At 52.2% G+C, this 27843-nt stretch overlaps 3 protein-coding genes across 3 annotated transcripts; 2 read left to right on the forward strand and 1 right to left on the reverse strand.

Moving 5' to 3' along the window:
- Window positions 1–3508: 3508 nt before the first annotated feature.
- On the forward strand, window positions 3509–4145 carry LOC119111140 (ion transport peptide-like). The gene is made up of 2 exons (XM_037234968.1): window positions 3509–3672; window positions 4034–4145. The coding sequence occupies exons 1-2, from the start codon at window positions 3509–3511 to the stop codon at window positions 4143–4145; spliced, it is 276 nt and encodes a 91-aa protein (XP_037090863.1).
- Window positions 4146–11709: 7564 nt separating this feature from the next.
- On the reverse strand, window positions 11710–13394 carry LOC119111141 (ion transport peptide-like). The gene is made up of 2 exons (XM_037234970.1): window positions 13192–13394; window positions 11710–11821 (listed from the first exon to the last, which is right to left on the reverse strand). The coding sequence occupies exons 1-2, from the start codon at window positions 13392–13394 to the stop codon at window positions 11710–11712; spliced, it is 315 nt and encodes a 104-aa protein (XP_037090865.1).
- Window positions 13395–17054: 3660 nt separating this feature from the next.
- Window positions 17055–22691, forward strand: LOC119111142 (serine/threonine-protein kinase Nek8). The gene is made up of 9 exons (XM_037234971.1): window positions 17055–17105; window positions 17584–17790; window positions 18769–19176; window positions 20162–20454; window positions 21133–21288; window positions 21320–21592; window positions 21757–21856; window positions 21982–22152; window positions 22566–22691. Exons 1-9 carry the CDS (start codon window positions 17055–17057, stop codon window positions 22689–22691), a joined length of 1785 nt encoding a protein of 594 aa, XP_037090866.1.
- The last annotated feature ends 5152 nt before the right edge of the window (window positions 22692–27843 follow it).

Raw genomic sequence — 27843 nt, forward strand, 5'->3', positions numbered from 1 at the left:
CCCTTCGTTGTGGTTTCTGGTGGCCTGGCCGGGCCCCAATTCGAGCATCATCAAACCCTGCCCTTGGTCACATCGGGCCCTTTGCGAACACAGGACCCTTTGTTTTGCAATGTTGCCCCGGACAGACACATGGACCCCAACCAGGGCATATCGCTGGCTTCGGATTTGTAGCTGCTTGAGAAGTGGGCCCTCGGGCCCATACCAACATGGCTGTGTGATGCTGGTGGTGCCTGACGAACATATAGGCCGTTATCGACTCAGGGTGCTCCGACCAACGCAAAGGACCTCTGGCTATCATTTGGTGCCTCGCTCCCGCAGGCAGCGGGCCTGGAATGAAACTCTGATCAGCCCTTCGTGCCCTTAGGCCTTCCAATTGGGCCCTTAGTCGTCGGTTCCGATGGACCCTCCAGGCTCTTCGGGCCTCCTCAAACACTACCTCTGGCCAGCTCGGAGCCCCTTACCACCCCAGCGTCCCTGTTAGGTGCTGTGGGACCCTGACAGACGACAGGCCCCTGACTAAGGTCAATCGCTGGTTTCGGCTTTGTCCCTGTTTGGGAAATGGGCCCTCAGGCCCATGTCGGCACGGAGCCGGCTATGCGTTACTGGTGCGCCTGGGCCCTTATCGACTCAGAGGCCCCTGACCAGCATGCTGGGCCCCCTGGCTGGCTTTGAAATGCATGGAGCTGCGGGCTGGGGCCCTTTAATGCGACCTCCGGCCAGTCTTTCGAGCCCTTCGAGCGCTCAAATCTACGCTACTGCAGTGTCAGCCATTAACTGGTTTGCGAGCCCCTTACCGAAAGCGCATGAATTTACTGTTTGGCAGTGTTTTTGTCAACACGCAGGCTCGAAAACTGCCAAGCACCGGAAGCCCGTCTCCGCTTGATAAAGTTTAGCATCATAGACTCTGTTTTATCATTACCCTGCTGTGCCCGTTAATTCGCTGATATGGCGCGCGTATAACCAGGCATGTACAAACCTGGCCTGTGTGGGACAAGGCTGGCCTGTGTGGGACAACATAAAAACAAGTTTTTATGTTGTCCCACACAGGCCAGCCTTTTTTATTCCCGCGAACTAACGCCGACATCGCCTGCACGGACACCGCTCTAGAGCCGCCAACCATTGGCGGCGGAGCATAGATTCAGGGAGACGCTCCCTCCAACATGCACAATTCAGTGGGTTTCTTACGATTCCTAAACTTAAGAAAGATGAGCTCTGGCATCTCACTTTTCTATTCCACAGACAAATAGATCATAATGGTTTTGAGGCAGTCCATGCCGCCACCGGTGGGGCAGGTCATGGGTCAGGCCAGCTCTTCCCCGTGGCATTCCGAGCGTCCAGTCGGCTGGCGCCTACTGGCCTTATCATGCAGACTACAGTGCTGATCAGAATTCTGGACAGGTCAATGCTTGATGGATGCTTCACGATGCCTGAAGTAATAATATATGCAGACTATTGCGTAAATATGCGTAAATATTGCGTAAATATTGCGTAAATATTAAAATAAATATAATACATAATAATGTATAATGCAGATTATTGCGTAAAATTTATTTCAAGGTCACCCAGGCATGCATGACACTATGAAGTCACTCAAATGCCGCCGCCCTATTCGCCATTGACACTCAAGCCTGATACAAATAGCATCATCTAATTTTTTGTGTGTGGTGCACGTGAGCACGATTTCTAGGATCAGGGACCTTGATTAGCTTTCAACCATTGGTACGCGTTCAGCTGGAGTTTCAAACTCGAATCACAGTTTGTGCTACACACTGCAGGAAGTTAGACAGTGATGCTTCTTATTGCGGGGATACGATTTGCAATCGTATACCTCAAGGATAGCGGCATGAGCAATCATGTGAATGAAAGCAAACAACGTAAAATCACGAATTTATTTGCAAGAACACCACGGAAGTTCAAAACACAGTCACGTAGCGATATTTGGGTCCTGGAAACTGAACATCCATTACGACATTTCTCCAGAAGTTGAAGAATATATATATATATAAGAATATATATAGAATATATATATATAAGAAGAATATATATAAATAAATAAATATATATACATATATATATATATATATATATATATATATGGCCAGAGTAGTCCTCTGTACTACTGAACTGCGATGCGACGTACGAAAGATAAAACTTGGCAGGAAGCTGTCTAAGGCTGAAAATGACACACTTCCATAAAAGTTAAGAAATAAAGTAAAAAGGTGGCAATACAGACCCCCCATATGTATATATATATATATATATATATATATATATATATATATATATATATATATATGCTGCCTTGTTGCACACACATATCCTTTTTTCTCGCTACCGTATGGCAACCAGCTATTAACACCAGGTTCATGTTCCTTTCCGGTTGCCTTTGAGTTGCCCCCACAAATCGGATTTGCTCATTGCTGATCCAAATGCATGCCAACATATGCGGGCCGAACCGCTTTAGCCACGCAGTCATCTCGGATTCAGATTAATTCAGCCCGGCGGTGTATAAATGCGGTGATCACAGTCGGACCAAGTCACAGTCGTCTCAAACGTGCCTCCGACTCGTTCGTATCCTAAGGTGAAAGCATACGGCCCGTCATTTGCCTCTCCAGCCGATTACTAGGTAAGTGCTGTCAATAGCTCATGCCCTGACTGGATTACATGAAGGATATAGATGCCTACGAATCTTCCTCGAGTGATCGAGTTGCATTTGGGGCTTGAATATATCCGTTATCGTATAAAAAGGGAGGCATGAACCCATTTGTTATGCACTAATGCAGAGACATTGTGTCGACATTGAGTACACAAGTGGTTTCTTCGTATATCTGTGTCTGCCTGTGATAGAGGTTAAAAAATGCGATTTCAAAAACAGGCCTGATATCACAAGTGCCAAGTAACGAAAGTGAAGCCAACAACAAACTACTATTCGGCAAGTTTAATCCCTTTTAGCACTTGAGGTTAAACTTGTTCGTTCCTTAACTAATCCTGGTATATTATTTCCAGCAGTCTTATTCCCATCAGCGTCTCGCCAATACCAAATACCTTGCTATGTTAATAGACATCATCCCACAGACGCAGTTCAATGCTGCACAACGGTCTCTTAAATGTCCTGGGAAGGGCAAAAATTGTTGAAGTGTTGATATGATGTCAGCTGATTAACCCACCTGTAGAGGAACAAACTAAATATCATTTACTGCAGGATGATATGGTATGGATGTTGTCAAACCGTAATAGTAGTACCATAAATAGGCAGCTGCATGAGAAATGTTCTTAATGTATAACGTAAAAAATATGCTTGCCTTGCTCCCCGCTACATATCTGGACGCCTCTTCTGTTTCGCACTCAATTATGTTAACTGAGAGCTATGAGCCTAACGAGCAAAAAGTAAGTATCACGGTGTTAAGTATCGCGCCTTGTATGTTGCAGGATGCAGCCGTCAGGATTTATAACAGTTCTTCTGGTTGCAATGGTCGCTGTCCTCGTGCTTCCGAACTGCCAGTCGCACATGATACCCAGCGAATATGTGCTGCATAGGCCATATAGCAAGCGCTCATTCGCCGAACTTAAATGTCGTGGAGTGTTTAACAAGGTGATATTCCATGAATTGGACGCAGTGTGCCAAGAGTGTTATACGATCTACAAAGAGCCAGAGCTACACGGTTTGTGCCGGTATGTACCAAACTCTAAATGCCTGCACATCGGCAACGTTCGCTGCGCATGAAATGTATTGTACGACAAATTTGACAGACAGTAAGTGATAGTAAGACAACGGGTATATACATGCATATATATATATATATATATATATATATATATATATATATATATATATGCGGCACCAGGCAAAAAATCGCTACATCATACGTAGTATACTGGCTGCAATGGCTGGCATGTGCTTACTGACTACCGAACAGATTGTAGTAATTGGACGACAGACCAATGTCGAGGTCTTTAAACTGTGTTCTTCTTCTGATAACGTTTGTATCCGTCGTCAACGGCTTCAACCATTTACTCGCGACAATTGTTTCAGGTCCGATTGCTTCACATCCGAATACTTCAAGGGCTGTCTTCAGGCGCTAATGAGGATGGAGGAACTGGAAAAGTTTGATTCCCACGTTCGGAAGATCAGCGGAAAGAAATAACGACTTTCAGGGACTTCATATGCGGTGTTTCAGGACAGCATCAAATGGAAGTTGGTCTATGGAACAATGATGTGTTACTGCACCCAATGTATGGCTATGACTTATTGCAGATGTTCGGGGAATCATGACCATTCTCAACAATGTGTTGTTGGAATGCCAGAGGCAAGGTTTTATGTGCTAAAATATATATGTTTGCAATCAGGATTATTGCATAATTTCCCAAACGAGAGCAATTACTGAATGCGGCTTCCGCAGAGGTTTCATTGATGTACGTATAAGAGGTGGATATTTGCGCTGCTTCGTACGAACTCCCTGCTGCGATATTTGATGTCATATGTACTAACAGCAAGACAGCCGATGTTGGGGCACTCGATGAGCTGGTGTGTTTGGCTTTGCACTAGCCAGACCGGGGGTAATCAACCTGCCATTCAACTATTCAACCGTCATGCGTTCAAATATCTCCGCGCTGACGGTCGTGATAAAATTAGATTTCAGTTCGGTCACGCGCAATCGATCACTAGTCTAATCTGGTATCCTAACTACTTCGGGTCAGATAATAGTCTCAACTGGCAAGTTTCTCGGGAGCGAATTCTTCAAAACCCCTTCCGAGGCGTTGGCTATCGCATTCAGAGTATATTGATTGCACACTTGACTATGCACATTCGGTGTTTACTATCTACCTTAGTCGAGAATGCGGTATGGCTGGTTTGGCAGCAGCCAAACGGACTTTGAACTCGGTGTGGCACAGGCATACAACCTGTGAGACCAAGCTCGCTGACAAAACGCTCCCAAAGTCCATCAATCATGATAAATTCATAATTGGATAAGCTTAACTGAGCCTGAGATCTCATGACAGCAATTATTCAAGTGCAGCTACTTCTGGCTCGACACATCACAGTATCGGACAAAACATTCTTTGAGGCAGGGGCATGAGAGTGCAACGTTTCACCCAAGGTGTTGCAAGTTATGCTGACAACATCGAAAGCAAATTAAAAACTAAATACCGTTCGCTTCATCTCATGACAAGGAACATGTCTACTATCTGTTTCGCATCGCTGGCTCATTTGGGCGAAATTTGACGCTCTTGAGACATTATATTTACCGCAGCGTAACCAGGAAAGGAGTGAGGCTTCGACATGGAGTAGCTGGTTGAGGTGCACTTTAACACGATCAAGGTGCGCCCCGCGCTCAAAACGGTCCCTTGTTTTTTTTTTTGGGGGGGGGGGGTGGGCGCAGACTCTTTTATTCACATTGGAGTTGCGTGCTGAGAGCGAGCCTCTGACTAGCATTGAGTTTCGTTCATACCTACACATGCAGGGGCGCGACCAGCTGGTGGGGGATGGGGAGCACAAGGGGCATATCCTCCCGCTAGGCCCTGAGCGGCCTTCGAGACACTCGGTACCGACTATCAACGGCCCGCTTGGGGGGGGGGGGGGGGGTAGGTGCCCGAAGGGCTGGCCGGAGGAAAACCCCGGGCGAAGGCCTGACCCTCAACGGTCACCCAAAGGGATTTGTTGCGCCGGTCGCGGGTCCCCGCAACGACGGAGGCGTCTATGTAGGTCCGAGACCACCAATGCCGAGCAGTTGGCTCTACTAGTCGGGTACTAGACCCTGTACGCCCATTTAAGAAATAGTAGCGGCAAGGCGGACGTCTACGATTGCTATTGAAGGCCTGTTGCGCTGGCCGGGGGGGCCCTGGAACAGGGTGGCTTCCCGTATCGGGGCACAGAATGCTTTACAGGGGAGCCTGTTTTTTGTCGTTGCTGTCGGCAGAAGAGTTGAGCAAGGTTACATGAATCGTCTCACCGTCCACTTGCCGTCAACATAAGCTAAGCCTAACAAAGCCTGAAACGACGCCTCTGGGAACCCACGGGACGACTCTGAGGAGTCGGAACGACATTGTCATGCGTTGAAGTGAGCCAAACGCCAGGTAAGAAGTTTTTGGTCTGGAATATCGTTTTGAAAAATAAGTTAGAAGATGATCGGCGCAAATGGCTACTCGCAAAGAAGCAACAAAAAAGGGATTCTCCCTGGATTTGGCCTACTGACGAAACCTGCTCAGCTGAATCGGAAACTAAAACACCAGATTTCGATGGTGACCAACGCACTGCCGCCTTGCAGGGATTAGTGGAGCTCATAGTGTGCTTTCACCATCAGTCACAATGTGGAGCCCATTATCGAACGTCTTGGAGCCAGAGATCTGACCTACACGGGCATCACCGCTCACCATTTTTGCGGCAGTGTGCATGAGGCATTACTGTCGCATTAATATCCACTGGGCCTGGTGAAGAGGGTAAATTTAGTTATCACAGCTTTTTGTGGAGCCGAGGATGACACTGGTGATGATACATCTTCACATTCGCTGCAAACATTGGGCAAGTGCCGATCGGTGGTACTTGGTCACGTGATCGATCCGTGATTACGCGTCATCAAGATCATATTTTCAGTCATTCGAAAATCGAAGTACTCTCTACTAAGACTGGTTGTCACCATTTCTCGGTAAGTTGTATTTTCATCACCCAGGGCGATGTTCAGAGCTATCACTGGTAGGCAGATCAAACTCTATTCACCATTTTGTGGCGTGCAAAAGTGCGTACGTATTTATTACGCAACTGGTCAGGAGCTGAAGTCAAAGAGAACTGGGCTAAACAAAAAACGATTTCCCCACACACGTTTACGTGGCTCAGCAAAGAAAACATAGTTGTTAATCCACGAATTTCACTGCAGGAATTTGTACGAATGGCAGTTTTTGGTACAGATCACGGAAAGAGCGAGTATAATGGGATAGGATGGACAGCAACATGAGGTGCGGCGAAAGAAGGACTTTCTCAACTCCCTGTTGAGCAACAAGGGAAATACAGAACGCTTCCTTGCGGGGGAGGCACCAGATCGCTGGTCTTGGGCCCGAGTGTCAACCCCAAATTCTCGATTGGGCCCGCTGTCCAGTTCAGGCTGCATTCGGGCTACATTCGGGCTACATTCGCTACACGCAGTACCTGAGTGACTGTTCTTATCAATCCAGAATCTTAAAATTGTCGTCTGTACACCACGATATTTCGATATATTTCGCACCAAAGTGCATCCCTTTTGTGTCGGCCACTCCGAACTATACGCGCCAACGGTTCTATGCACCAGAAAAGAGGTGGCAACTGAACAGACAGCCTTGCCTCAGCCCTTGGCGCAGAACATGGGGTTACGAAAGGCATCTGTTTCAAAGCACTTCAGCAGTGCGATGGATGGGCCTGGTCGCACTTGGTGATGCACGCGTACGTTTCCCGAACAGCATATTGACCATGTTCTTAAAGGAAATGTCGCACATTTCAAGATACTGAAGCGAGCGAAACTTATGATGAGACTCACTTGCCTATTTGCAAATGTTGTCATACTTTTATTTGCAAAGACTGCTCTAGACGACAACATTTCACTAATCAGTTTTGTTCCTCAATGCGTCACCCTTTGATTGCGTCATGGAACATTGTTCATGACTTCAAAGGGACTCCAAACCAGCCATGCGAAGTTGCCACCATAGCGGATGGGCTAACGCACTTGTAGTGCTTTAGGTTCTCGAGTGGTGTCGTGGTAATGGTTGTAGCTTTTCCAGAACCCAAATATCGCTATGTGTGCGTGTTTTGTAGTGACAAATCACAAAACATGATTCGTGTTAGAAACCTCCTATGATTCATAACGTTCGTTGAGAGCCAAGTAAAGTCCTTTTATTCTACAAATCGTGCTCACATATCCCAAACACGAAAAACTAGACGATTAGGTGTTTTTGCCTTGAGCACTGCATGCCCAAAGACATGGCAGCATTTGAGTGAAGTTTCTATGGTGTCATGCTATGTGAAACGCTCCCTTTGCTGGTGGTCTGACTGCGATTTTTCGAACATTAGAGTTGTCTGGGTTAATGAGGTTATCATTGGTGTTACTACGTTTTGACGCATTACAACAGTGCAATACGTGGTAGCTTCCTCCTCTATGACAAGAACTGCGAGTAGCGGTTCCCAGGCATAATTTATGACACATTGTTACTTCAGACACCATTAGGCATCCATCAAGCATTGATCTGTGCAGAATTCTGATCAGCGCTGTACTCACATGGCGAAGCCGGCAGGTGAAAACCAACTGGGCGCTCAGAACACCGCGAGCGGGAGCTGACCTTGCCCGTAACCTGTCCGGCCGGTGGACAGCACGCGATTGTCTCGAACACTCACAACAATCAGTTTGTGTAAAGAACAGAAACAAGAGATGATTAAGGAGATATTTAGTAACTTTAAGAATACTAATAACCCCACTAGATTGTACATGCTCAAGGAAGTATTTCACCGTAGGCAGTGTGCACCTGTGGCTCTAGTCCATGTACCGGCTCCGCCACCCATGGTGGGCGGTAATCGAGCGATGCCCGTGCAGGCAACGCCCGTATTTTGAGGGAATAAAAACGCTGAACTGCGTCGGATAAAATGAAAACTGGTATGCACATGGCTGGTTCAATGAACGCCACATCAAGGAATTAGCAAATATAGCAGGGTTATGGTAAAACACACTCTCATGGTGCCAAACTTTATCTAAAAATACCAGAGACAGGCTTTCGACCCTGAATATTCCTCTAGCCTGTGTTTTACCAAAAACACTGTGAAACATAAGATTGGCGTGATTTTGTTCAGAGGACAACAGCAGGTAATCTTCGACAGCGCTTTCGTCAAAATTCACGCCCCAGGAAGTTCCAGGGTCAAAAACACGTCTTCGATATTTTGAATAAGGTATGACCTCATAGGGCTGTGGTTTATCATCACCCCATAATGTCCGTTTCATCACGAGTCTCAAACCAGCATCCAGTCATGCACCAGAAGCGTTTTACAAAGGGTTGCTGGTGCTACCTAAAATGGCCTTTAATTGGGTCTCCATTATGCAAAAGCTTCATGACACAGTAGTTTCGGCGGCCCACAGGAGCCCTCTTTTGTGAAGCGCAAAGAGAAGACAGTCGAAAGCTAGCCGACGGATTTGGAAAGAGCTGCAGCAAATAGTGGCTCACCTAAAGCTTGCCAGCGCTCTCAAAAGTGGTGCATTGACCGGCGCGTTATTGGCCAAGCAATGTGCAGTCTCCAGTGCAGTGTTCATGTTTTGGATGCGCGGAGATGCGGCACAGATGTCTGTGGTGTTTTGGTCTGCGGTTTGCTGTTTGCGTTGCAGATGTTGCGGCGTTTGCGTGCGGTCTGTTTTAGACGCGGAAACCATACGGGCACCAAATGAATTTATTGGCGGTGCCAGCAACGGCCTCTGTACAGAGCGGTCGTGATGGGTGATGGGATCGAGGCTGCGGTGGGGGTGTGTAGGTGGGAGGATGCTCCCAGACCCGAGACGGCTTCTCTGCTTTGAGCTGTTTTCACCCAGAGGTCCACAAAGCAGTAACTCCGTGGTAAAGCTGCTCGCAGGTAGCAAAGCAGGTAGCTCGTTTGCTGCACTTTGTGCAGCCAACACGTTTAATCATAAGGGAGGAACGGGGTGTCTCAGGGTCACCGGTCACCGGGCCCCCGGCAGGGTCACCCGTAGTTCGGACATACGCCGCGGCAGCCAAGGCATCCCAACTGGCAGCCGCAGATCTCGCAGGGTTCCGAGTCGTGTCCCGCTGGGGATGACGTTAGTCGCCAAACGAGATGAGCGTTTTTGACAATGTGCAGTTTGGTCCATTGCTGCATCTTGCGCGAGTGATCAATCCGCAATTCTTTCAGCCTTTAAATAAAGATAGCCATTTTCAAGATCACTCCCTGTAGCTCGCAGCCATGCCCTTCTTAAGATGCTTAACCATCTAATGTCTGGGTTCGACGCACGCGAACTTGTGCAGCCTATTTCGCGTCACCTTTCTAAAAGTCACCTTACCGAAAATTCGCGGGGCCGCCCCTGGCCCCACTCTTCCAAGCCAGTGTGGCTACTGCCAAACCAACCATACCGCATTCTCCACTCAGGTGAACGGTAAGTGCCGATCGTTAATCGGATTACATTCAGGGGACCCCCGCTGAGATATGGCAACCATGAGATAGTGAAGTGCGATGATGAAGACACCCTGAATATGGAAGTCAAACACCTCGGAATAGGGACTGAGCAATTTGCTCCCGAGAAACTTACTTAAGCTCATTTACCAGTTAGCACACGCCCGGGTGGCCCGTTGGATACCCTTCGCTTGGTTGGTGGGTTAACTTGACGCCCTTTGAGATCTCAGTAACTCAGAGGGCTAGATACACCAAATTCACGGGGCGTGTTGGCCTGTATATGAAGTCACTTAGTTCAAAGTTTGAGCCTATGAGGTCATAACCTTGGGGTCAAACAAGGTCAAACAAGGTCAAGCTCCAAGTTGGTCTACAAAGTGTCCTCAGAACCCAGATACCTGTTCTAAGCAAAAAGTCCATGACCTCGTTTGACCTTAAGAATGTCAGGGACCGAAATCATAGAAGACTTCTTTGTGTTTTGCATTTCAATAAAAGAAAAGAGATTGAGCTAGGCAGTATATTCCTAAAACGAAATCCCGAGCTAGGTCATGTTAGGTCAGTGAACTATTCTGACCTACAAGAACTCCATGAAATATGTCCAATGCGGTTCCTTTCATCAGTAAATTCGAAATGAGCACCAGAAACTATCCCACACAGCAAGCCCCAAAAGTAATAAAGTAGGTTAGTCTTGACCTTGGTCTGACCTTCATATCTGACCCTAGGTTAATGGAAGTTGTTTATTCCATTGATGTGCTGCCTCAGAAAGTATCTCAGAGATGTAAACCTTCGTCTAACACTTCAATGTTCCATCAGATTGAACGGTTCCCTTGAAATTGCTTTCCCTGAATTCTAGGCTGACTTTGACCTGCCATAGGTCAGCAACCTTGCAAGTTACATCCAATTTTTTGATACCACACGGTCCGCTATTTAACTGTCTATAGCTATGCAAAATGTGGTGCGGCTACCCCGCACCATCCTGAAACCATTTTGGGAAAAACCCTGGGGGGTCAAAATGACCCTCACCGAGCGCATCTTGGGATTAATAGCCGCTTCGAAGTCGTTAGGCTGCCAATGTAGACTAGTGACCGATTGCTCGTAACCGAACTGAAATCGAACCTTCAACCCGATTGTCAGCGTGGTGAAATTTGGATGCATGACGGTTGAATAAACCCGATTACCGCTTGGTCTGGCAAGTGTCAAGTCAAATACACCAGCTCACCGAGGGTTTCAACACCAGCTGTTGTGGTGTTAGTGCATCGCATCAAGTATCGTAATCGAAACGCTCTTAAAGTGGCGCTCATATCAACTTCCCATACGTACCTCAATGGAGTCTCTGTGGAAGCTGCATTCAATTATTTTTCATTTTTGGGAATTCTGCAAAAATGCTGATCACACACGTTTATTTGCATGCCACGAAACCCTCCCAGCAGCATTCCAACAACACGTTGCTAACGGTCTAGATGCCCCGAACATCTGCCTTAGGTCATAACCATATACTGGCTACCGTAACACACCATTGTTCCACATGACCACTTTCATTTCACGTCGTTCTGAAACATAGTACATGAGGTTCCTAACAGCCCTCATTTCTTTCCGCTGATTTTTCGAATGTGGGAATCAAACTTTTCCAGTTCCTCCATTCTCATCAGCGCCTGAAGACAACCCTTGAAGTATTCGGATGTGAAGCACTCGGACCTGAAACAAGTGTCACAAGTGAGTGGTTGAAATATAATGCCGGTGACGACGGATACAAAAGTTATCAAAGGAACTACACGATTTCAAGGCCTCGACGTTAAACTGTTGACCGTCAATACTAGCTGTTCGGTAGTCAAGAAGCACATGACAGACACTGCAGCTACTATAATACGTGTGATGTAACGCCCGTTGCCTGGTACCGCGTGCATATACATACATATATACATATGTACATATATATATATATATATATATATATATATATATATATATATATATATACATATATATGTAAATATACACTGATCAGTTTGTGCATTTTTAATAGGTTACGTTCCGTTTCGCAAGACAACGGATGCATCATCAGGCAAAAGAACACGCGCTTCCATCGTAAACCGAAATGGTTTAAAACAGGCATATAGATAGATCCAGTAACCGTGGCACATGGCACAGACAAATTGAAAACACAAGAGAAGCAATATGCCATGACACACGACCCATCCCCAGGTTTACAGCCATATTCCCTGTCATCACAATTTTTGATGGGTGTGCTGCAGTTATGTTATTAAGCGCGGGACGTTTCTTTAAAAAAAAAAAAAACGTATAAAGACTAAGATTCTGAAATCAAGCAAGGAATATGTTCCGCCGAAAACACTAGAATTGAAGCCAATACTGGGGTGTTACATGTAAACGAATGTTCATGATGGAGAGGTGTCAGGTCCCTGTCCAGATATAGATATCCAAATGCTGCTGAATGCGACTGTGCAAGTCCCGAAGGTTGGAACCTTTGTAGGATGGCCAACACGAGGCACAACGAAACTCACCTACAGCGGTAGATTGGCAGCATTTGGGTTCTCACCAAAATAACCCTAGGATCTAATCCAGGGATTCTCGTCATGATCTCAGCATTCTTAATGAAGACTTGATCACATCCATTTCAGACTGTGGCAACATGAAATATGCCCGTAGAATGTGGGGTGGGGGTGGGAGGGGGGGGGGGGGGTTGATGGGTTCGGTGAAATTGCACGTGCCTGTGTGTTATTTTCAATTTGTCTGTGTCATGTGCGCGTTTTGAATCATTGTGGTTTACGCTAAACGAGGGTCTTTTTTACCTGGTGATGCAACCGTTGCTCTGGGAAACGTGTCTCGTGCTGATATAAGATGCGTAAGATGATCGCGATATGTTGATACGAGTCACTTCTTAGTGAGTAAGCTGTACACACACCCACACACCCACACGCCCACAAATACACACACAGGTATATATATATATATATATATATATATATATATATATATATATATTTGTTGTACAATACAGTCCATGAGCAGCAAACGTCATCGATATGAAGGCAGAGTTTGAGACATACCGGCACAGGCCGTGCAGCTCTGGCTCTTTGTAGATCGTGTAGCACTCTTGGCACACCTCGTCCAACTCATGAAATATCACCTTGTTGAACACGCCACGGCATTTAAGTTCAGCGAAAGAGCGCTTGATATATGGCCTAGGCAGCACCGATTCGCTGGGCATGATCTGCGACTGGCACTTCGGAAACGTGAGGACGGCGACCATTGCGACCAGAAGAGCAGTCAGAAATTCTGACAGCTGCATCCTGCAACATACCAGGTACGACATTCAGCACCATGATGCTTGCTTTTTGCTCCTTAGGCTGATAGCTCTCACGTAACATCATGGAGTGTGAAACTGAACATATATATATATATATATATATATATATATATATATATATATATATGCCGAAGAACAATTCAAAGATATTTAGACATTACGAACATTATTTACACAGCTGCCTATATGCGGTATAACGCTTGCGGTCAGCCGACGTTCATGCCGCAACATCCAGTAACAATGTATGATTAGTTCTGGTTTGTTCCCCTTTAGATGGGTTAATCAACTGGCATCTCATTTACAAAAGATACATTTCGTGCATACCAGGAACCTTTAAGAAACCGCTGCATTGCATTGAATGCCGCCTATGGGGCGATGTTTCTAACCACAGTGATACATCTGGGACTGGAAACAAACTGCATGGGAATAAGATGGCTTGGAATACAATAGCAGGATTAATCAAGCAAGTACCAAGTTAAGCCTCAAGTGCCAGAGGAAATTAAACCCTTGTCGAACAGCAGTCGCTGCTCGCTGCACCGCCGTTGTTTTGCACTAGCCTGGATATGAGAACCGCTTCTGGAACTGCATTTTTCGAACTCTAGAGCAATCACACGCGGACATGCCAAAAACCCATTTGGGTACTTTTGGTCGACATAAGTCGGGTGTGGTCGTACGTGCGCATGCCCTTTGTATTTGGACGTCACAAATGGGATCATATTTCCTTTTCTATACGATAACGGATTCCTTGAATCTCTCGTGTGCAACTAAATCACTGGACGAGAATGCGTAGTTATTTATGTCCATCATATAGGCAGCCATGGCATGACTTATTGATTGCACTTACCTTGTAATCGACTGGAAAGGAAGTGGCAGGTGGCGTGTTTTCACGTGAAGGGTACAGAGAAGTCGGAGGCACGTGAGAGACGACTGTGAAGTGGTCGGCTAGCATCGCTGTATTTATACGCCGGACTGAATCAATCTGAATCCGAGATGAATGCGTGGGTAAAGCAATTCAGCCCGCATATGTTGGTATGTATTTGAATCAGCAATGAAGAATTCCAGATTATAAGAGCAACTCAAATAGTGCCAGAGAGGAGCTCTTCACATGGCCCCGATATCGATAGCTGGTTTCCATACAGCAACGAGTAAAAACACCTGTGTATGCAACCATGTAACATGTATATATTTATACCCATACTTTTATACGTTGGTAAGATATCTTTACTTAGGCATAGACCATGCATGACATTCTTTGATTGCATGGTATTTTCACTTTCAGTTTCCAATTAAGTTATTCAGTCTTCCGTGTGTGACGTTTACTGCTGAGATTCACGAACACTACATAAATTTAAACCAATCACGGTGTCCCCATAACTGGCCCTAAATCGAACTCAGAAAAAACTTTCTCTGCTCCTATTCTTTCGATTCTGCACTCCTCTCTTCTCTGCATACTCCTCTTTATCAGAAAGCCCTTCTCTGGTCCATTTTCTGAATCATGAGACCACCTTTGCGAATGAGATAGACTAAGTCCTGGACCAGGAGGCCCAATTTTGTGCTAAGAAGGTCTTTCTGCTAAATCGGGAGGCCCGTTATGTACTAAGGGGCTCCTGTTTTGAATTAGATAGCTCACTCCATATGCCAGGAGGTCCCTTTCGCTTTCTGGAACAGGACACCACTTCCATGTCTCAGATGGACGAAGGTCTGGATCAGGACACGCTGTTCTGGGATAACAAAACCCATTGCTGGGTTTGGAAGGCCGTTTGTGAATCAAAAGGATCCTGTTCTGGATTAGGAGACGGCTGCTCTATCGACCAGGAGACTTCTCTTTGGATCCGAAGGATTTTTCTGGGACAGGACGACATGCTTTGGGATATGGAGGCCATCTGCTAGATCGAGAAGACCCCGTGTTAATCAGAAGGCCACTATTCCGTATAACTGTATTATTTGACAACATTTACTTACATGAATAATTATGATTTTGCAAGCTGATGAGGGGCACATACCCCGGTGTCCCCTGCTCGACGCAACAATGCCCAGGAGGCCCCCTGCGATGAGGCCGAGCAGGCAGTGACCAGTCCCGTCACCTGACCCTGACCCGTTATCGGGTGTGTGTGTCGGCCCGCCTGGAGCCGGCCGCCGGTCGATAGGTGACGTGCGACCGACGGGCCGCCGTTGTGGCCACCGCCGCCGTCCAAGCAAGCGGCATCGATTGGTGCACCAAGTGCGCGACAGTTGCCACTGCGGTGGAGCGCCAGCACCTGGACGGTCGGCCCGGTCCGAGCCGGCCTGGTGTGTGCTGAACTGAGCTCGGCGGGCGCCAGGGACTGCTGAGCGGGCGCGTCTACAGTCTCAGGCGCACCGCGTGCGGTAGCCGTCTGGGGCGCGGCGCGCTCTCGTCCCGTTGCGACGGTCCGGCGCGCTCTCGACGCGCGGGCCGTGACACCCCGTCCCCGCCGCTCCCCGCTGCCGCCATGGTGTTGACCAGCGCCGCGCCGCGCCGGCTGCTGCTCGTCTCTAGCCGGTACCGACACGCGCAGCAGATCAGCGGCTGCGCGGCGCCCGGCGTGCTCGTGGTGCGCTACAGCTTTGAGCTGAGCTCGCCGGCGGACGTGCTCAGCCTGGCGGAGGGCGCGCTGGGCGGAGGCCGCGCCGCCTCGCTCGCCTGCGTCATGCACGGCTCCGACAGCGAGATCTTCGTGTGCGAGCCGGGCGAGCTGACGCTGACGGCCGAGTCGTGCACGGACGATCAGGCCGTGCGCGAGCTGATGACCGGCCTCGGTCGCCTGCTCGAGCCGGGCCCGACCGCGCGCCTCGACTTCCTGGACGCGCGCGTCTCGCCGCTCTACGACGGTGGCTTCATCGCCCGCCAGCTCGAGTCGCTGCTGCAGGTGAGTGCCGCTCGTGCGCATATGAGGTCCCCATATGTTTCATGGGGTAGGGTAGGACAGCTCGAACCCTCCACCTCAGTTGACTCCGGACTTTAAGGCAGGTCCTGAGTGTATTATGTGAGATGCATTGATCCAGAATGCAGGTGATGGTCGTAGCGCCTGGAGTCATCATACGAAGGAGGCGGATGGTGATTTCCAAGACACTTTAACAGGCGGTACGTAAGCGTCCTTATCCGGGCATCAGATGTCATAGGCCATCGCACACTCGCACTGCACTGCCACATTCCGCCAACTGATTGGAGGCGGCTTATATGCAGGGGTTCTTCCCCGAACACTAGTTTGCATACAGAGGTGCCTCCCCGAAGACCGATGCATCGGGATAGCTCAGACCGACCCCTAATCAAAACACCCACGCATGGGCCTGATAGAATGATCTCGCTGATGGCAGATTCCCGTGGCCACATGGAACAGTCTGTACGGCAGTGAGGTGGCCGTCCGCTCGGACCGACCCGACATGGAGCAGGTGGGCGAGCTCTACTTCAACACGGCCAAGCTGCGCACCGCGCTCAAGACGGCCGCCAACGTGAAGAAGTTTGCCGCCAAGGACCTCTCCAACTACGAGCGAATCCGCTCGGTGGGCAAGGGTGCCTTCGGCCAGGCGATCCTCTACCAGAAGAAGGATGACTCCACCCTGGTGGTCATCAAGGAGATCAACATGCATGACCTCTCGGCAGATGAACGCAAGCTCGCGATCAACGAGATCGAGGTAAAGCAGCAAACCAGCATGTAAAGACCGCATCAGAAGCCAGACACGGTTCGCATGCTTACTGTCAGCTGGTGCGTCGAATACTTCCCTCCGCAGTAAGCCGCCTGATCGATCATCGAGCGTCATTGCCTGGGACGCCGCTGACCGAAACTGAGGGGACACTGCCATCGGGTCGGTCAGGCTTAACCCTCACTCAGTGCGGCCTTACGATAACCGGGTCTGGTGAAAATCCGCCAAGGAATCTGCGATGCCTTTTCGTTCAAACACTTGTATGCAGACAGCAAATAATTACAACGCTCCGTTTAAAACCCATCGTTGTGTTGCTTTTGTACGTGGAAATACAATGCTTGCGCGTTTCTCCGCAACGCCGGTGGTTATTTTAGAGCATAGGCGTAGATTGCCACCGAAAATCATTCCCGGACATGATTTGATGCGGTACGCTTCTGCAGCGTCCACCACACGCCGTGCTTTTCCGCAGGTGCTGGCCATGATGGACCATCCGAACATCGTTGCCTACCACGACAACTTTGAGCGGGACGGTCTGCTCTTTATCGAGATGGAGTACGTGGACGGCGGCACCCTGGCCCAGTATCTGGCCAGCCAGGCCAAACGCATCGACGAGCGCAGCATTCTGGTCATCTTCCACCAGATCGTGTCGGCCGTGCGCCACATGCACGAGCACAACGTGCTGCAACCGCGACCTCAAGACGGCCAACATCTTCCTCACTAAGCAGGGCGTCGTCAAGGTATGCGCTCCCATCGACCGCCATGAGGCCGTCTGTACCCTGATGTCTAGACATTTAACTTTGTTTAATTTGATCCGAACCCTTTAAATGGGTGGATTTCTGGGATCAGCGCTCACGCTAAGCAGTGCTTGTTGTATGAGCCCTGACCCCCACCATCCGATTGTGCAATTCCAGGCAACGGCATAATTTAGTGTCGAAAACTTAACATACCGCAATGCTCGGCACGGTCCGTCCTGCCCTCTGGCGTCAACTGACCTTTACCGCGGCCGCTGCCACCGGCCGCAGGCCATGCCTGTCAAGGACAAATAGCGAGCGCCCTAAAGCGACTCGAACCCACCCCGCCACGGGTGGGTGGATCGGAAGGCAGACGCTCTAACCAACTGGTCTGTCGGGACGAACTCAGTTTTTTTCTGGACTAATTTGTGGACTCGGACTAATTTTTGTCGCGCCTTGCGTGACACCGATTTCACATGAAGTTTTCAACCTTTACGTGAGATTTTGAACTGAGGTGGCCAAGTTGTATGGGTAAGCGAGATCTACACCGATCTGTATATGATGTCACAAAACGCCTTAGTTAACGAGCTTGAACGACGCAATACGCTGCGGGCATATTTCCAAGTTGGATATATTTTAGCAAACGGGGATGGGATTAGCGACAACCCACACGGAGGGAAGGTTGGAAGTGCACAACCTCGTTAAGGAACGCCATCACTATTGAATCTGTCGTTTCCGACGGACCGTCGTGATGGAGAAGACCCTTGCCGCACCTGTCCTACAACGTCGCGGTCCCGCTGGGCGACTCTCCGCACCCACTGAGCGGGCGCCAGACACTGCGCCCGCCAGTCACTGCGTCCGTCAGACCCAGCGCCCGCCAGTGCCCTGCGCACTCCACACATTACAGTCCGCGTCGCCGGCAGGTGGGCGACTTCGGCATCTCGAAGAAGATGGCGACGCACCAGGGGGCGGCGCACACGGTGCTCGGCACGCCCTACTACATCAGCCCGGAGATGTGCGAGGGCCAGCGGTACGACGCCAAGTCGGACGTCTGGGCGCTCGGCTGCATCCTGTACGAGATGGCCTGCCTGCAGAAGACGTTCGAGGGCTCCAACCTGCCGGCGCTGGTCAACAAGATCATGAAGGGCCAGTTCGCGCCGATCCGCGGCAACTACTCGCCGGGCTTCCGGCAGCTGGTGCGTGACCTGCTGCAGCGCGACCCGGACTTTCGGCCGAGCGCGGCGGAGGCGCTCTACGACCGGCTGCCGGTGCTGCTCAACCAGTTCCGCTATCAGCGCCTGGAGGAAGGGGAGGAGGACGAGGTCACTGAGGTAGGTCACAGGGTGACAGAGGTGGGTCGCAGGGTGGCAACGGTGGGTCGCAGGATGACAAAGGTGGGTCACAGAGTGACAGAGGTGGGTCGCAGGGTTGCAGAGGTGGGTCGCAGGGTGACAGAGGTGGGTCGCAGGGTGACAGAAGTGGGTCGCAGGGTGGTAACGGTGGGTCGCAGGTTGATAACGGTGGGTCGCAGGGTGGCAACGGTGGGTCGCAGGGTGGCAACGGTGGGTCGCAGGGTGACAAAAGTGGGTCGCAGGGTGACAGAGACGGGTCGCCGGCCAACTCTGGTGGTCAGTTCAGGCCGTGATGATGCGTCTTCAGTTACACCTCGGTCATCGCAACACGCCATACGGTTGTGGAGGTACGTGAGATGAGGGTCAACGAGGTACGACCTGGGCCGCCCGACGGTGAGGAGGTCAGGTCATAGAGCAGGGTCACGGGCCGTTTGCGACCGGCAAGCCAGGTCACAGGAGCGCGACACCGGCCAGATTTACGACGGGCAAAGCGACTGAGACACGCCACCACGAATGAAGTAACGAATAAATCAAGTTGCCAGTTATCAGACTGCCCAGGAGGCTGGACTGTACTGGACTTCAGGTGACGTGTGGGCTATCAAAACTGTCACCAAACCAAAACTGTCATAAATCCAGCTTGTGAGCCAGTCAGTGACTTTGCCGGACGGATCGGTGCATCTTAATTGCGTCGCACATGATCGTTTAAAACATTTCAAGGCAGGCTCGTCAGCCATAAATTTACATACTGCCACGCGCTTCACTTGCCTCGCCAGTCAGCTGGTCCAGTCGCACGGATGCATCCCACCGTTACTTAAGAGGTGGAGTTGGTAGTTCATCACAGTACGCGCCGGAAGCCCCCCTCCCGACCCGCCAGCCACTGGTAAAAGCATCAGTGTACCACGTGACGTGGCGTTTCGAGCTGGGTGGTAGCCGTGCTCTGCACTTCTGACCTCGTCGCCGGCAGGTGCGCCTCAACATCGAGCATCCGTCCAAGACCAGGTCGCCCAAGCCGCCGCGCTCCGTGCTGTACTACATGAAGGCGAGCGAGTCGTCCATCGGGCTGCTGCCGATCCCGCTGCCGCCGCGCGCGCGCATCAAGGAAGTGTCCATCAGCAGCACGCACATGATCGCGCTGACCACCGAGCACCTGGTCTTCACCTGGGGCGAGGGCAAGAAGGGCCAGCTGGGGCACGGCATGACCGAGGCGTGGCGCGCCAAGCCAGAGCTGGTGATGGCGCTCAAGACCAAGTCCATCACGCGCGTCTGTGCCGGCGACGGTTAGTACAGCTCGGTGCGGTTCCCGGGGTTGTCGGGGTGGTGCATTTGGGCCGTGTAGGGATGGAATACCTGCAGCTGTTGTGGTTTTGCGGTTCCTCGGTTCGTCGCGCGCAGCTGTCGCTGCTGACAAACTATCGGATGTAACTACAGTTGAACGACTTCCTCCCTGACCACTTTGAATTGACCTGCATTTCATTATCATGCCTTTAGGCATACCACAGTGTAAGACTGCTGTCTCACAAAACTACACAGCACGAGCTGTGAAATCTGTGCGTGCACTCCAGTCCGCCCGGCGTTCGGTCGGCGCACATCACTCCCGCGGCCGCCGCGTGCGCTCCAGTCCGCCCGGCGTTCGGTCGGCGCACATCACTCCCGCGGCCGCCGCGTGCACTCCAGTCCGCCCGGCGTTCGGTTGGCGCACATCACTCCCGCGGCCGCCGCGTGCGCTCCAGTCCGCCCGGCGTTCGGTCGGCGCACACCACTCCCGCGGGCCGCCGCGAATGCACTCCAAGTCCCGCCCGGCGTTCGGTCGGCGCACATCAACTCCGCCGGCGGCCGCCACGTGCACTGCAGTCCGCCCGGCGTTCGGTCGGCGCACATCACTCCCGCTGCCCCCGCTCCCCCGGCTAGCTGTCTGACGCACCGCACTCTCCGCAGGGCTTCAGCGTGTTTCGCCAGCGACAACGGCATCGTCATGACGTGCGGCGACGGCACGTACGGTTGCCTGGGCCCCACGGCAACTGGGAACAACACGTCCACACCCAAGCTGGTCGAGTCGCTGCTGACAGTGGACGTATCGGCGATCGCGTTGCGGCCGGCGCCACGTGGTGGTGGTGGGCGGCAGCGGCGAGGTATACAGCTGGGGCCAGGGCCAGGGCGGCCAGCTGGGGCTCGGCCATGAGGAGGACTGCAGCCTGCCACAGGAGGTCACCATCCCCGAAGAGCACGTGGTGGAGAACGTGCGCTGCGGCGGCGACGGCACGATCTTCATCACGCAGCAGGGCTCGCTGCTCGCCTGCGGGAACAACGAGCGCAACAAGCTCGGCCTCAACCCGCGCCGTGGCCTCATCTCATCCATCGCCGAGGTCGGCAAGGTGCTCGTGCCGACGCCCGTTAAGTCGGGTCACGGTCGCGCATCATCGACGTCAGCATGGGGGCCACAACCATACCATTGCGCTCACTGAGAATGGCCACCTGGTGTCGTTCGGGGCCGCAACTCGGAGGGTCAGCTGGGCCGCGGGTCGGGCGCGGCGCCGCCGGCCAACCCGGCCTCGTGCGCAGCATGATGGACAAGACGGTGACGATGGTGCAGTGTGGCAGCAGCACCTTCACCGTGGTGGGCACTATTGACAATGTGCTCTACCTGTGGGGCACGCGGCGCGTCAGCCCGCCGCCGACGGCCAGCCGGCCGAGCAGCGAGCAGCCGGCGGCGAGCGCGCTGAGCGCGGGCCGGCCGCGCCGCCGTTGAGTCTGAGCCTGAGGCCGACCGACGGTGCGCACCGCGAGGTACAGTACCAGCCGCGCGAGGTGCTCGCCCTGTACGCCTCGCAGGCGCAGATCAGCAAGGGGGGAGACGCTCAGCCTGGCAGCCTGCACGCGCAGAGTCAGAACGTGTTCCTGGTCGTGGACACGACGTGCCCGCTGCCGCGCGTCAACATGCCGCCAAGCCAGGGCTCGGCCGAGTCGAGCCCACAGCGTGCCTCGCCGCCGGGACCGGCTCCGCCCGCGCCAGCGCCGGCGTCGGCCCCGCCCGCGCCGCCTTCGCCCGCGCCGGGCCGCCGCTGCCGCGCGGCCGCCGGACCTGGACGTCACGGCGGCGCCCGTGCCCGACTGGCTGCGGGACGAACTGGCCGCCACCGAGGTGCCGTGGCCGGGCGGCGGCGGCTCGCCGGCACGGGGACACCCCGGCCGGCCCGATCCACCGGCCGAGCTGCGCGCGCCCGTCACCTCACCGTTCGCTGTGACCACGTCGCCGCAGCTCGGCCGAGCCGCCGCCGGCGCCGGGACAGCCGCGCTCCGGCCCGTCGTCGCAGACGGCGCAGGGGGCAGCGGCCGGCGCCGGCTACCGGCGGCCGAGCAAGGAGCGCCAGCAGCGCGAGCGCGAGGAGATGCTGAACCAAGAGATCGAGAAGCTGCGCGCCGAGCTGGAGAACCAGAAGCGGACGCAGGCGCAAATGATGTCTGAGAGGGTGAAGCAGGAGGAGAGGCAAGGCTGAAGACGAGAAGGCGCCCGCAGAGCAGAGCAAGGGCTGTGTAGTCATGTAGGCAAACCGCACGCCGACTTGCTGTACCGCACAACATGCTGTCATTCGTGTGTTGCCGTTACGTGAGTAGCGATTGCGTCCGTCCACAGCCGTCAAACATATCTTGGTTCAAGGCATCGTCTCAAACGCAGCATGCCTCTGTGATTATTGTATGCAACATGTTGTAAAATGCATCGATGTCTTGGTGGACTTTCTTCTCATCTAACAGATTGATTGGTCCGCCTACCACATATGAATTACTGCGATCTATGCATCGCATGAAAACCATACCGATAAAAACTTCCTTTGTCAGTGCCCCACCACGTCGACCTATCACATATCGTCCTATCACCACATCTCACATTTCCCTGCTGGTAACAACCAGTAACCTTCATGGAGTCAGAACCACAGTGAGCAACCTGATGATTGCAACGACCGAGTTCGCTCAACCATTCTACCCTCGAAGACTGGACTGAAGGATGAGAAGGGCTGATGACGGCTTACCCCGCAGCACCGCAGTCTGTCTTCTCCAGCCGTCAGCCGCCCGGCCAGCAGCCCCGACTCCGCAGCGCCCCAGCGCCAGCCGGGTTTCCATGATGCGGCATTGGGCTTGGCACAGCTGACATCTGACAACCTTCTATGTCGAGGGCCCCGTCAGCGGGACCAGCCCGCGGGAGTCCAATAGCGATTCCGGCCTCGATGGCTTCACGGCCAGCCCGCCCGTCGGGCGAGAACGGTCTGACAGTCTACAGATAATAGTGCAAAGATTGCCACCGACACGTGTTTGGCTGCACTTCTTTAGAGCTATCAGCTGCGTCTAAACATGCTTGTCTGTCGAAGGCATCCATTTTAGTGGCTGACCACTGACATCGTAACCGGCGGCGACGACCTTGCAGAGCTACGGTGGTCGATCAAAAATGCTTCCTTTCGGGCTCGGCGGATGCAACCGCGTGCATACCATTATAAGGTAGCGGCGCTCCCTGCCTTGAACGTAAATTGGTCGTGCGAGCAGACAGCAACTTTTTTGTGTGTACGCCCAATAAACTGCATGCCTTTCGCAGAACGCATGCACTTTATTGGTTGACGTCCCCCCCCTCCCCCCCCCCCGTTGGTGTATTTCTGAATGCCTCCAACGGGCTGAGAGCATGATGACCAACATGCGGAAGTCAGGAAAAATACCTATAACCGCGGTCAAAGACCGCGCTCGTACGCATTTGATAGCACTGCTATGGAGTTATCGGTTGACACCGGCTCACCAACTCGTCTGTCAAATGAATGCATTGCATTGCGTTGACCTCTTGGCGCCGTACCACTCAGTGCTGGCTGGTCGGCCGCAGGAGCGACTTGTACATTTCACGCGATTACTTATTGTGCGCGGCGCATGCGATGGTGTGCATGCGGTAAGACTATGGGAGCGCTTTCTGTCGGTAACATGAAGCGGTTGTCGGCAGACAAGACCTGTTTTGCTCCTATGATCTCACGGCGACCGCGACCGTGATGGACAACACATGGCAGCCTGGGAAAAATACGTATTGCATTGCACGCAAAGTGATATCGCATATCGCTAATCGCAGGAGTGCGACTAGGCGTTGGTAGCACTCCGGCCAAACTATCAGCTGGCACCATAACATGTTTGTTCGTAGAAGGCATACAGTTTATTGGGCTGACCACCTAACAGCACATCACTCAATTCTGTCGGACTGACAGCATCGACATTTGCAGAGTGACGGCGGCAAATAAAAATGCCTATTGCCGTGCCGCCGCACGTGATCGCATGTTAACAGTAACGCTGGGACCGCTATCGACCGGCGACATAAATCGATCATCGGCAGCCATTTTGCTCCTATGATCTCCAGACGTCGCATTACGACCGGCAATGCGACCGGCTGGCCACAAGCGTGGTGGCCTACCTTCGACACCCCGCAAAAAATCATAATCCCGCGCGAAGAACGCGAGCGTTTGCATTAGATAGCACTGTCGTAGGGCTATCAGTGTTGCCGACACATGCTTGTCGGTGAAATGTATTCCCTTTGTTAGGCTGACACCCTGATAGCACCCCTCCCCCTCAATGCTAGCTGGTCGGCCGCCGAAGCGGTCTTTCAATTTACAGTCATTAAAGTGATGCTCACCGTGCGCGGGTCGTCTGGCCGTGTGAACACGGTAGCCTTTTGGGAGCGCTACCGGCGGGTAACATAGATCTGTCGTCGACCCATTTTCTTCAAACGGCCACCTGACTACGCGTTATCGAATGCGGCCGGCCGGAAAAGGAGTTTTTATTGTAACACTTATGTCAGTAGTTTTGCTGTAGCACTAATATTGTGGAACCCTACCCGAGCGCCCGCATATACCCTGAAAATGTTCTTGTGTAGGTGTGGCTCTATGGCTGAGGACTCCCAGATACACGTTATCTTGTATCTAATCTAACACGCAAAACATCGATGGCTAAATTTGGCAATTTATCACAACCTGGGGTAAAAGCAAATAACTCACATGCAACAAGCAGCAATATTCTTCCCGCTCCTTTCCAATAAATTAAGCACACGTACAGATGAGTTGTTTCTATAAATCTAGTGAGAACACAGCTCAGCGTTCAATAAAATAAATTGGACTTCGACGCCCACTTTTGTGTACCACGCATATATGAGCGGTCGCACACGCGCAGGCACCAGGAGAGTCACGGAACACGGCAGGGCGGGCAACAGGCACGTGCTCCCCCACGCTCCAGTGCAGGTCTAGGCTGCGGGCCGCGCACCACCAGTCGTCGCAGCTCTGGCTTGTCATATGCGTTTCGTGACCATCTGCGGCGTTATAATCCTGTTCCGTTCTCCCGAGTCCATCTCACGCCATTTCACAGGTTAAGATCGACAAGTGTTGACCGCTGGCAAACTGGTCGCACTGAACGTTGTTTGGAGCCACTAGAATCCCCTCCCTCCAAAAAAAACCGGTATATGCTTTTACTATTCAACTGTATTTGTTGGTGGTTCCGACCAGCTAAGTTGCATACGGAATATACAACAGTAGCAACGGAATATACAAGCTCACTACATGGGCAACGTGATACAAACATGAAACGCTAATGACTAACACATAAATACAAAAAGGCCCATATTCAGTTAATTGAGGCGGTGCTGTTAGCAAATGCCCACCGCTTCCGTTTTTGGGACAAGCGGCGCAGATTACAATCTAGCCCATGGCAACCCGAAATCCTTCAGTCATTTAAGAGATCGTTTTCATACAGACAGGGGCGATCGATGTTTTATCTCCCAATAGACATTCATGGATATAAACCGCCGGGTGTCAGAACGCAAAACATGGAACATCAGCTGTCGGTTCGGAGACGGTATGTTATATCAACTTTAGCAACTCTAGCTGACGCAATACCATCGAATGCAATGCACGCACCGGATTGGTAAATTGAGGTTGATAGCAAGCAAGCATGACGAGATCTGAAATACTTCCACCCACCCCAGAAACTCTGTGATGCATTTTTCCGCCAAAAAAAATATGACAGAGAATGCTTAACAAGTGACGGACTATATTCCATACCAACAGTTACCGGGCGACAATCCAGTGACTGCGCGATGAGCCCCGCCCAGGCCGATGTCTGCAGGTACCCACCCACTCACGGCTCCGTGTAGGCTGTGAGGCTCGCAGTGACGTCATCACTGTACACGTGTCAACGCGAGTCGTATCTGATACGCCACGACAAAACACGACCTAGCCAACAGGCCTGTCGAATACAGATGCACAAGGCAGGTAAACAAAACACACCCCTACGAAACCTGCGTATATGAGCACGTTAACTTCCCAGCGCACACCGGGCACTGGTATCACGCATACACAATTCGGTACAAAATATGGCACGCAGAGGCACGTAACAAGCGCGTTCCCCGATAATGATGGCCAGCATGATTGACCAAAGGTGCGTAGCGCTCTCGGTGGTCGTTATACGAGACGAGAAAGAGCACACGAAATCTACGAAATCGTGTGGTCGCTCCCAAACATGGGAGAAAGCATCTTACATGGGCTTACCGTGCCGGTTGGGTTAGACATCCAGGAAGCCTCCCTTCCCAATGCCAAAAGTAACATCAGAACCGGCAGGCCAGCGCTACCCGAGGCTAGTTACAGATCAGCCAGATCATCAGTCGAACATGTGAGGACAACCTCACCAGATCATAGGGTCACAAGATGCCAACAACATAACATGATAACCACGCTCATAAGGCCAATACAACTCGTTAACTTTCGTTGGCGGCTGTAAACGACGCAGTTAAGTTCCATTCACGCAGCCAGGATGGCGTCGAAAAACCTCCACGAGGCCATCGCCAGCACGCGGCAAGAGTTCGCGGCGCTTCCCAAAGCCAGGCGCGTCTCGCAGCGCCAGGCGCTGAGCGGCCGGGGCTCGGAGGGACGGCAGATCCGGTGCCGATCTCAGAGACGGCCGCCGCGGACGACGTCCTTCTCAGGCTCAGACAGTGGCGTCTCCTGCGTCTCCCCAGGCGCGCTGCGGAGCACCAGACGGCCGTCACGCGGGCACCATCCACTCAAGGGGACAGACCGCCAAGGAGCGGCAAGACGAGAGTCAGCGTAAGGATGGTGTTCAGTGTTGTCGCCATTACATTGGGAAGTATACTTGACTGAACTGAACGACGTCACAAACGAGCTTGCTGGCGTTCCCTCCCCGTTCCATATCGCTCCTGCTGTGACCTGTCCAAATCTCTACCCTTCACTCCCAGCTGCTCAGCCTGGCCCCACTCACTTCTCCCAACCCCTCACCGCTCCGCCCGGCCTTACGCCTTTCGCCCCTCCCTCCTTGCCGCCCCGCTCGCCTTGCACCGCCGCGTCCGGGTACCGTCACTGCGCCCACCTCGGCATCACTCTGCCCGCTCCTCAGCGCACAACACGGCCCGGCGCCGCCTGGTCCGGCCCAACACCGTTCTACTCGGCGCAGCGCCGCTCCACGCCGCCCCGCAGCGTCCCGGCCGGCCTGCCCCCCGGTCCGCACCCGTCCGGGTCGGCTCCGTCGGGCCGCGGCTCGGGCAGCGCCAGGCCGTGCTGCTGCAGCCGCTGCTCGAGGCGGCGGCAGTAGTCGCGGCTCTCGTCCAGGTCACGCTGCAGCCGGTGG

This window comes from Pollicipes pollicipes, unplaced genomic scaffold (assembly GCF_011947565.3).
Source record: "Pollicipes pollicipes isolate AB1234 unplaced genomic scaffold, Ppol_2.1 Scaffold_7261;HRSCAF=8764_pilon_pilon_pilon, whole genome shotgun sequence".
Lineage (NCBI taxonomy): Eukaryota > Metazoa > Arthropoda > Thecostraca > Pollicipedomorpha > Pollicipedidae > Pollicipes > Pollicipes pollicipes.

Excerpts from the sequence above, each read along its gene's own strand:
- LOC119111140 (XM_037234968.1), top strand. The coding sequence starts at position 3,509 with ATGATACCCAGCGAATATGTGCTGCATAGGCCATATAGCAAGCGCTCA. Across the intron at positions 3,673-4,033 it reads GAGCTACACGGTTTGTGCCG|GTCCGATTGCTTCACATCCG; the intron begins GTATGTACCAAA and ends CAATTGTTTCAG.
- LOC119111141 (XM_037234970.1), bottom strand. The coding sequence starts at position 13,394 with ATGGTCGCCGTCCTCACGTTTCCGAAGTGCCAGTCGCAGATCATGCCC. Across the intron at positions 11,822-13,191 it reads GAGCTGCACGGCCTGTGCCG|GTCCGAGTGCTTCACATCCG; the intron begins GTATGTCTCAAA and ends CACTTGTTTCAG.
- LOC119111142 (XM_037234971.1), top strand. The coding sequence starts at position 17,055 with ATGCATGACCTCTCGGCAGATGAACGCAAGCTCGCGATCAACGAGATC. Across the intron at positions 19,177-20,161 it reads AGGAGGACGAGGTCACTGAG|GTGCGCCTCAACATCGAGCA; the intron begins GTAGGTCACAGG and ends CGTCGCCGGCAG. Across the intron at positions 21,289-21,319 it reads GTATCGGCGATCGCGTTGCG|CGGCGAGGTATACAGCTGGG; the intron begins GCCGGCGCCACG and ends GGTGGGCGGCAG.